This window comes from Pseudopodoces humilis, chromosome 24, assembly GCF_049639895.1.
Source record: "Pseudopodoces humilis isolate 2021_Gansu_Grassland_sample_001 chromosome 24, ASM4963989v1, whole genome shotgun sequence".
Classification (NCBI taxonomy): domain Eukaryota; kingdom Metazoa; phylum Chordata; class Aves; order Passeriformes; family Paridae; genus Pseudopodoces; species Pseudopodoces humilis.
The window spans coordinates 232,581-242,479 of NC_142223.1; the positions used below are offsets into that span (position 1 = coordinate 232,581).

A 9,899-nucleotide genomic window follows, 5' to 3' on the forward strand; every position below is an offset into this window, starting at 1 on the left:
CTCTTCAATCAAGGGCTGCAAAACATCCCGGAGCATGTTGTGATCAAAGCCTTTCCTTGATTCTCTCCCTGCAGGTGACCTGTGCATCTCTGAAAACGAGCGGAGGGTGGTTTCCAAGGAGGCCTGGGAGAAACTCAAGCAATATTTTCCAAAAGCCCCCGAATTCCCAAATAACAAAGAGTGCTGTTCCCAGTGCAAGGTATTTGTGAAATACTCCCCTTTTGTTGACTGTAAATACTGGTTGTATTTCTGGTTTTCCTTTTTAATACAACCCTGTGCCATGCAGGAGAATAAAGTCACCTTTAGTAGCAGCTGGCAATGGGAGCTGGGATGTAATTAACTGTTTCCTGCAGATTTTGGAGCGTGAAGGGGAGGAAAATGAAGCTCTGCATAAGATGATGGCCAGCGAGCAGAAGACTTCTCTCCAGAATCTGTTCCATGATAAATGCAGACCTTGCCTGGGCAGCTGGCCTCAGGTAGGGAAAGAGGGGGATCAGGGAATGCAGGCAGGCTTGGGAGAGCTTTTTATTGGCTTTAATCCCTCTCCTGCCCAGAGCAGCTGTGGCTGCCCCATCCCTGGACATGTCCAGGGCCAGGTTGGACATGGTTTGGAGCACCTGGGATAGTGGAAGGTGTCCCTGTCCATGGCAGGGGAGTGGAAGGAGATCCCAAGCCAAACCACTGGATAAGCATTCACTCAGTCGGTGCCAGCAGAGCTCTCAGGTGTGTTGTGCTGAGCTGTGATTTCTCTGGGTTAGCTGTGCTGGCACAAAGCCCTCAAGAGCCGTGGCAATGGCTGATGTGCCAGGGGAGCTGTGGCTGGCCTCAAGTCAGGGAGGTAACAGTGGCAGTGCTGCTGTTGTGGTTGTACCTGTCCCTGGAAGGACAGAAAGAGCACAGCCGCTTCCCACAGCTCTCCATCAGCCTTCCTGTGCAGGAGGATGCTGGAACACACCTCAGCTTTGCCCCACCACTACCTTTTCCTGTTGCTTGGGCAAAATTCAGGTGTGCTCCAGCATCCTCCTGATCCAGAAGCTCATGGAGTTTCCCAAAATGCTGGAGCCTTCCAAAGAGCAGTGGTGGCAGTGCAAACCCTCTCCCAGCAGCTTCTCCAGGAATTCTTGGGGATTTGAGGTGCCCGGAACAAGCTGTTGGTTCTAGTCCCTGGCTCCTGGGAGTCTCATGGTGCTGATTAATGGTTGACTCCACAATCCTGCCAAGGTGCATTGGCAAGTGTCTGCCTCCATCCCTCGCTGCTCCAGCTGGGAATAAGAACTGAGACAGCATGGATCCATGGCTTGGAACCAAGGAGACCCAAAATGGTTTAAAAGGAGTTTTCTTTTCTTGCTGAGCTGGAGAGCTCTAGGTCCTGGTAGTGGTAGTTAAGGTTGTATCTGGCTGGATCTGCTTTTGGAGCTGGAGGATGGAAGGTTGGAGCTCAGCAGTGTGGGTCAGACATAGGAGGGTCTCCACCAGCAGGGTTACATCCTTCTTTCCCTTTTTAGCCTCCTTTCCTCTTTAATTTCCCACGGGAGCCTTGTCGAAGAGAGCTGAGGATCTTCCCCTCAAGCCTTTGGAGTTTTCCTGATCCAAAGAAATTGAGGTTTGGAGAGGAAAACAAGCAGAGTGACAAACAATCAGAAATCAAGAGATGAAGGGAAATTAAGAAGTGTATATATATGTATGTGTGTGTATATATATATATATTGCTCAGGTGTGCTGAGTTTCCCACAGAAAGATGGGGCAAGCCCTTAAATCTGTCTTTGGGAAAGGGGTGAGGAGAAAGAAGAGCATGGAAGTAATTTTATCACCCAACTCTTGGGGGCTGGGTGATTTCTTGTCCAGGAGCAAACAATTTCAAGGAAGATTGGGACAAAAACCCACAGATTATCCCAAAAATGCTGTCTCATTTGGTGCACAGCTGTGGTTTTGTATCCCTGCTGCTCCCAAAAGGAAAAAGTTGTGGATTTTGACGTTGGAAGCAATTGAGGGGTGTTGGGGTGTTCCCACCCCATGCCTGTGGGAGTGCAGGGATTCACCAGCTTCAGATGCCGAGTACCCAGCAATGGAAACAGTGCTGGGGAGTCCTGGCTGCTCCAGGGAAATGCTATTTCCCGCTGGGAATTAAAAGTAATTGGATCAAAAGCTCAAGTAACTTCATAATAAACACAAGATTAGCAAAGGCAGTGCTTAGTACCTGATCCCAAATTATTTTCCTTGGCTTTCACAGCCCACTTGGATGGAGTTGTCATGGTAAAGCAGCACTGAGGTCTTGATGGGAGTGAGTGCTGCTGAAAAACCCAACAGTCATTGTTGGGTTCATTAAAAAGATCCTTTTTCCTCCTCTTTTTCCCCAGGAGACAGATGAGCTGTATATTGTTTCACAGTTCTTTGTAGAAGAATGGAGGAAATTTGTCAGGTAACTTGGGTGGAGGGTTTTGGTGCTTTTTATCTCTTGTTTTGGGGGCTGTAAATAATATTTTGCTTCTGACTCCCAGCACAGTGAGCTCATGGAAACAATGAAGCTGATTTTTGCAGGACTTGTATAAATTGTAATACAGTGTAAGACACTGAATTTCCTTGTTTGCTGTGTGTTAACCAGATGGTCAGATTAGCTGGTAACCTGATTAGTTTTTTCATCTGTCTGGAGCTGTGTCCCAAAGGTCACTGCTCGGGCTGGAGATGGAAATCTCTGCTGGACAGAGTCATTCTGCATCGCAGAGGAACACAGATCTCATTTCCTCATCACTAGTAGTTACTATGCCTTGTTGGAATGCCTTGTGTAAATATTCACCTGTGCTTTCTTCCTGAAGAATTGTGGGGATGTTGGTGGGATAACCTGATGCAGCTTTCCCTGTTGCAGGAGGCCGACACGCTGCAGCCCCGTGTCCTCCATAGCAAACAGCGTCCTGCTCTGTCCTCACGGGGGGCTCATGTTCACCTTCGCCTCCATGACCAAAGAAGACTCCAAACAGTGAGTTTCTTCCCTTCACACCCTTTCCTTCTGCCAGGAGCCTCGGGAGAACATTCCCAAAGGAATGTTCTTGCTGCTGAGCCGCAGCAAGATGAGGAGTAATCCTTTCCCTGAAAATCAACGTTGAGGCTTTCTCAGAGCCACCTCTGCCTTCCTGCAAGGCAAGACTTAAACTGCCCAAGGATGCTTTGTCAGGAACAAAGAGCTTCCTTCAGCTCGGTTTGTTCCTGACCATCGCCACCCTGGATTTGGCCAGGGCACAGAAAAATCCTGCTTCTTTACAATGTGCTTTCTGTGAGCCTTTGCTGCCAGAGTGCTGGCTGCAGGGCTGGACTTCATGCTCCAAAGCCTTGCTTCTGCAGTGATGCAGCACTAAAAGCAGGAAATCTTCCACTCCTTTCCTCCTCCATCCCCTCCTCCGGCACGATGGGAGCACAGCAGTGTCACTGATCACAGGCTGCTGTTCTCTGGGTGTAGCTGGCTTCTGGGTGGATTTTGCATTTCTTTCATTGGCAGACCAACAAGCCAAAGAGGAATGGTTTCTTGGGAGTTTAGGGCTTGGCTTTTCCATGTCATAAAGCACCTGCCTGTTCCTTTGCACAGTATAGCTCTGATATGGCCCAGCGAGTGGGAGAGGATCCAAAAACTCTTTGTTGTGGATCACGTCATCAAAATCACCCGGACACAGGCAGCTGGGACCGGCCCTGAGAGCGCCTGCTACGCCTCTGAGCCCCGTGAGTGACCTCTGCTCCTGGGGATAGAGACTTGTAGGGTGTCAGTGGGAAACAGAGCTTGGCAGATTCCCCCCCAGCAATGCTGTGTCCAGCTCTTAAGCACAGGAAGGGTGTGGAGCCACTGGAGAGAGCCCAGAGGAGCCCGTGGAGGTGCTCCGAGAGCTGGAGCCCCTGGAGCCAGGCTGGGACGGCTGGGGGTGCTCACCTGGAGAAGAGAAGGCTCCAGGGAGACCTCAGAGCCCCTTCCAGGGCCTAAAGGGGCTCCAGGAGAGCTGGAGAGAGACTTGGGACAGGGGTCTGGAGTGCCAGGACAGGGGGAATGGTTTCCCACTGCCAGAGGGCAGGGATAGATGGGATATTGCAGAGAAACTCTTGGCTGTAAGGATGGTAAGGCCCTGGCACAGTTTGCCCAGAGATGCCCATCCCTGGAAGTGTCCAAGGCCTGGAGCAGCCCAGGATAGTGGAAGGTGTCCCTGCCCGTGGCAGGGAATAGGATGAGATCCTAAAGGTCTCTTCTATCCCAGACCACTCTGGGATTTGATGTGATTCACTCTCAGTTAGCAGTGAGAGGCGCTGGGGCCCCTGAGGAGCTGGAGTAATTAAATGTTTTTGGCCTTGATGTTTGCCCAGAGCTGTGCCCCGAGTGCCGGGAAGGGCTCCTGTGCCAGCAGCAGCGCGACCTGCGTGAGTACACCCAGGCCACCATCTACATCCACAAAGTGGTGGATAACAAAAAGGTGAGGACTCTCCCCATCCCTGCTCAGCCTGGCTCCAGGCACCCCAGAAATGCCCCGAGAGGGCTGTCACAGCTCCCATGTCCCCAGGACTGGTGGGGACCCTGCTGGTCTGTGCTGGTGGTGAGGGCAGAAATCTGGGCAGCTTTGGCAAAACCAGCAAATTGGGACATTCTGGCTCTGAAAATTCCATCTCCTCGAGGCTTCCTTTTGCCAAACCAAATCCTTTGTGTTTTCAGGGATGCTCCCAGCTGTTTTCTGTCTTAGCCGTGTTCCCAGGCTCTACCTGCTCTCCTCCCCCTCCAATATTTGTCATTTCCTTTCTTCTTGCTCAAGTGACATTTTTATTCTTGGATGGAGATGAGCTCTTCCCCTCGGTGATGGTGAGACAGTGAACTTGGAGATGGTTCTCAGGATCCCCTGAAGTTGTGAATTTTGTTTCTACTGATCTGAAGTGCCAGGATCAGCTCTAGAACTGGTTTTCCAAGTAGCCAAAGCTGATTCTGGTAAACCCCCCTCCTCAGGGCTCTTAAGAAGGGTGCCAAGGGTGGGCAGGCTCAGATGAAGACCATCTCTTCACCTTTGGAGTGTGGGGTGGGATTTTTCTGGCCTTGACTTGATTTCCACATCCCTGCCAATCCCAGGGAGGCGCTAGAACCCGGGGAACCACAGGGAGCTGGAGGCTGGATGCGTTCCTGCCTCGGTTGTGAGATGTGGATCACGCAGCACCGTCTGGAGCCATCAGCCACGGGCTTTCAGCCTGAATCCCTCTTGGCTCTGCTGCACAAGAGGGTTGGGTGTTGTGTTTTTCTGGCACTGGACAGGGCTGTGCTCACATGTGTGGCTGGCAAAAAAACAGGGAGCTATTCTTTGTGGAGCAGCTGGAGCTGGAGAGAGGGGGTGCAAACGTGCCCACGAGATCCCCCAGTAACAGGGCAGCCTCGGCAGGATGGGGAGCAGCAGGAATGCTGGCCAGGACCACTGCTGGCAGCACTGGGAGCCACTGTGCCCTTCCTGCTGGGCTTTGCAAAATCAAGGAGTGTTTCCCAGCCCTCACCCCTTTTCCTCCTTCCTCTGCACCACCTGGTTCTTTCTTGGGGTGAATGGTGCTGCAGAGGGAAGCCTCATCCAGATAAAATCATTGCAAGGTGGCACTGCTGGAATTCAGAGGGCTCTGGGGAATGTTCGGGGGCTGGAATTGCATCATTAATTGTAAATACTTTGATGGAGAAGAGAGCTCTTGGTATCCAGGGCTCCTGGGCTCCTGCAAAGCAGTTCCAGCCACAGTGTAGCTGGGAATTCACATCCAGGCAAATCCATGCCTGGAGTGACTTTCACTGGCCTGAACAACTTTTTATTTTTGTATTTGTGTAAATTATTTAGATTCCATTTACTTAGATCCTCCAGCCCCATAAGTAATAGTGCTGCGTGTCCCTGCCAGGCTGCTGCAGGGGCAGATAAATGTCTTAATTCACAGAAAATGCTTTCTCTATGTTGAGGCTTTTGTAATACACTTAGATCAAGCAGCTGATGGGAAAGGAATCAGTCCAGGTCCCAGGAGAGGAGGGCAGGAAGCACCTGCAATTCCACAGAGGGGGATTCCTGAGCTGAATCCCACTGAGGTTCCACACAGCTGGGGAGGGTGGGGGAGCCTTTGCAGAGCTCATGGAGCAGCTCCTGGGGTTATTCCTGGGCTCTCTGGATGGAGGTGGCACCTGGAAGTCCATGCTGGGACAGGCCATGTGCGTGCTGTTGGTTACGGAGAATGATTTTTATGGCTCCAGGTAATGAAGGACGCGGCTCCAGAGCTGAACGTGAGCAGCTCAGAAGCTGAAGAGGAAAGGGAGGAAAACAAGCCAGAGGGGGAGCAAGATCCCGATTTTAACCAGGTAGAAATGAAAAATCCCATCAGGTTCCTTGATTTTTGTATCCTCTTGAGTCAGCACGATGAGATTGCCCATCCTCCTCCTCTGCATCTCACTGGCAGCGGAAAATTATCTTAAATTGTCATTTGACTTGTGAAACCACACCAGTGCTGGGTTTGGAGAGATTAAATATGGATAAGGATTCATGTGCATGTGGAAATCTGCCCCACGTTGTCATTAGGACTAGGAACTGAGGTTTGAAGGCAAATCCTTTGTTCATCTCCACACCTGCATGCTTCAATTGGCTTTCCAAGGGGTTTTCCATCGCTTCCTGCCTCCCCTCGCGTGACCAATTGGCCCCAAACCCTCTCTGGGATCTGGGAAGGTTGTGTTTATCCCTAAACAACTCCACTCCTTGTTGTTTGCCTCGTCTCCAGGCCAACGGCAGTGCGAAACGCCAGAAGCTCTCCCACCAGAGCTACATCACTTACCAAAAACAGGGAATCAGGAGAAGCACACGGCACCGGAAGGTCCGGGGGGAGAAAGCGCTGCTTGTGTCAGCCAACCAGACCCTGAAAGAGCTGAAAATCCAGGTGAGGCCGGCTCTCCTGCCAGGAACGAGGCAGAAAACACAAAGTGGGGGGTGTGGGGGCAGGGGAGGGGTCTGGCTCCCCCAGGAGCTGGGGACGGCTGCTGGGGCGGGAGCTGCCGCGGCTCCTGGCGTCAGCCCGTCCGTGTGTCCCCAGATCATGCACGCCTTCTCCGTGGCCCCCTTCGACCAGAACCTGTCCCTGGACGGGAGGATCCTGAGTGACGACACGGCCACGCTGGGCAGCCTGGGAGTCATCCCCGAGTCCGTCATCCTGCTCAAGGTACCGGCAGCGGGACTCAGGAGGGCTGTGGGACCAGGGAGAGCCAGGAGGAGCACGGGGGGTTGTGTGTGGAAATGGGGACACCTGGAACGACCTCCTTGGAGAGGAATCCTTAATTTTTTTTGTCTTAGGGAAGGAAAATCCTTGGTTTTTGTTTTGGAAAAGAAAAATCCTTATTTTGTTTCAGAGGAGGAATAGCTTTAGGTGTTTGAGGGGCTTTTTTTGGTTTTGTTTTTTGTTCTGGAGGAGGAAAATCCTTAATTTTTTGTTTAGGAAGAGGAATATCCTTTTGTTTTGTTTTGGAGGAGGAAAAGCCTTAATTTTTTTGTTAGGGGAGGAAAATCCTCATTGTTTTTGATTTGGAGGAGGCGAATCCTTAATTTTATTTGTTTTGGAGGAGGTAATTCCTTTTTATCTTTGTTTTGGAAGAGAAAACCTCCCTTTTTTTTATTTCCAAGAGTGCTTTGTAGCTGATTTGGCTGGTGAGCTCTGTGGGTACAACCCAAAAACGACTGAATTAGGGAGTGAGTCCTCCCATCGAGTTCCCAGTGTTTGGACAAGAGAGCTGTTCCCTGCTCCTCTGCTGAGCAGAAGCGAGGTCCCCCGGATCCCTGCCCTTGTTAATTCCCTGCTCCAATGTCCTTTCCAGGCTGATGAGCCCATTGCAGATTATGCAGCCATGGATGATGTTATGCAAGGTGAGAGGGGTGGGGATGGGCTGGGCTTGGGTTGGTGGCCGAGCATTTGGGTTGGGAAGGTGGAAAATGGGGATTGTGACACTTCCTTGTCACCACCTATGGAATCCTCAGAGTGACTTCTAATGCCTTCCTTCCTTTTCCATCCCAGTTTGTATGCCTGAAGAGGGATTTAAAGGTGAGTCCAGGTGTTCTGCCCCCTTTTGTATCCCCTCACGTGAATTCCACCCCATTCCCATTTCCCTGCTCATCTGCTGGTGGTGTCTTTCCTTCCCAGGGACTGGTTTACTTGGCCACTAATGGTTTTCCAAGAGGAGCGACCGGAGGGGAAGAGGATTTGTCACATGGTAGGGCATTAAAAGAATAAAAACAGGTGGATACAGTACTTTTTGACTCTTCCAGAAGGCAAAAGTCCATCATGAGACGTTTGCTCCCCAAAAAACAAAACAAATGCCTTATGTCAAAGCAGATTGCACTGAAGGACATCCTGCTTCAGGACAGCGTTCCTGGGTTTATTTAATAGAGAACAGGAGGGTTGGGAAGTTGAGCAGCAGTTGGTGTGTTTGGGATGAGGGGTGGCCCCAAGCCTGGCCACAAAGGGGTCGTGATCCAGTAGATCCAGACCACCCTGATCATTCTTTAATGACTCTTTAGGATAATCCTGTCTTTGATCCACTCTTATGCTTTCAGTCCATGTACTGTACTATGGAAGTACAGGAATTGTGACTTGGTGAGGAATGTCTGGCGCTTTCAGACAGCAAAACTTCATTTACTTAGCCTGAAATGGAAGCTGGGCTCTGCCTCCCAAAGCCTCCCAGTGACTGGGAGCTGCCCCCTCTGCCCTCATTTCCACACCTTGGACAATCCACCTGGGCTCTGGGAACTGTGGGCTTTTTTAGAAATGTGGGATATTTTAATGACTCTGGAGAACATTTTCCTCCAGTCTGGCGCTGCTGGGAGTGCTCCTGGCTCAGGGCAGTCAGAGCTGGCGAGGGGGTGCGGGTGGCTGCCGTGTTTCCCATGGGAAGAGGTTTTCTTACTCCTCTCTCCTCATTTTTCAGCAATGCACTAAATTTTTATTTTTTTTATTTTTAATCTCCCAGCAAAGTTTTCTCCCCATTAATATTTAGCAGGAAATAGCATCCCACTTCCAGACTGATCCACACTGAGCACTGCCGAGGGATCTCTTTATTAGAGATCCTCTTCCTTTCCAACCTTTTCCTTTGTTTCCACAGAAGAACACAATGCAGAGATCACATCAGTTTTACTTTTTCAAGGTTTGCAGGAATTTGGGGTGCAAGAAGAGAGTGGGGGCCACAAATTCCATCCCCAAAGCCCCACTGGTTTTGATTTCCAATGTTTTTAATGCTAAGAATTCCAGCTTCTCTTTGCCCGGTGCCTTCCTCCCTTGTCCCTGCCGGGTTTGGGGGTGAAGCAGCAGCATTTGAGGGGCTCTGAATTTCCTAAAAAGTGATTTTTATGGGTAGTTTGAACCCGTGGATTCTTTCCCAAGGTACAGACATGGCAAATTCCATTGCCAAAGCCACAGGAGGCTTTTCTTCCCAACCTGAAGCACTCGCTTGTGTACATACTCCTTGGAAATTCCATCTTTTCAAGTTGCTGTTAATTTTTTTTAATGTTATATATTAAAAAGTCTCTTCCTTGAGCTGACACTGTTGTGGGAAGGAATCCCATGGGGTGTTCCAGGGCTGTGGCGGTCCCGGCAGTGCCGGGTCCTCTGGAGGATGCAGATACAAGGTGTGAGCCAAGGCCCCATTCCTGTTTTGTCTGTTATTTGCAAATATTATCAGATTAAAGTTGTCACTGGAGCTGTGGCAGCCTCTTTACAGTGTGGACATGTGGGCTGAGGGTGTTGGAGCAAGGTGGATGTGATTATCCCATAAATCCCACTTGGAGCTGTCCCAAAAAGGAGTGTGGGCACTGCAGGGTGGGGTGGGAGCAAGAGGGACCCTGCTGGAGCAGAAATTCCCCCTCCTTTGCACAGGGAGGGAATAGGTTCTGTGG

General features: G+C 50.6%; 1 protein-coding gene across 3 annotated transcripts in view; it reads left to right on the top strand.

Annotated features, from left to right (window-relative positions):
* Nucleotides 1-9,545, top strand: part of USP48 (ubiquitin specific peptidase 48) — a 30,854-nt gene extending 21,309 nt beyond the window's left edge. For 2 of the 3 annotated variants that reach the window (XM_005533159.3, XM_014261715.2), the window contains exons 16-27: nucleotides 75-199; nucleotides 354-476; nucleotides 2,358-2,419; nucleotides 2,864-2,974; nucleotides 3,578-3,708; nucleotides 4,339-4,445; nucleotides 6,227-6,331; nucleotides 6,745-6,900; nucleotides 7,054-7,179; nucleotides 7,829-7,877; nucleotides 8,026-8,052; nucleotides 8,152-9,545. In XM_005533159.3, the coding sequence (XP_005533216.1) occupies nucleotides 75-199; nucleotides 354-476; nucleotides 2,358-2,419; nucleotides 2,864-2,974; nucleotides 3,578-3,708; nucleotides 4,339-4,445; nucleotides 6,227-6,331; nucleotides 6,745-6,900; nucleotides 7,054-7,179; nucleotides 7,829-7,877; nucleotides 8,026-8,052; nucleotides 8,152-8,174 (1,145 nt within the window). In that variant the 3' untranslated portion in view covers nucleotides 8,175-9,545. The remainder of the gene's footprint in view (nucleotides 1-74; nucleotides 200-353; nucleotides 477-2,357; nucleotides 2,420-2,863; nucleotides 2,975-3,577; nucleotides 3,709-4,338; nucleotides 4,446-6,226; nucleotides 6,332-6,744; nucleotides 6,901-7,053; nucleotides 7,180-7,828; nucleotides 7,878-8,025; nucleotides 8,053-8,151) is intronic. The other variant, XM_014261716.2, reaches the window with a different exon arrangement.
* The last annotated feature ends 354 nt before the right edge of the window (nucleotides 9,546-9,899 follow it).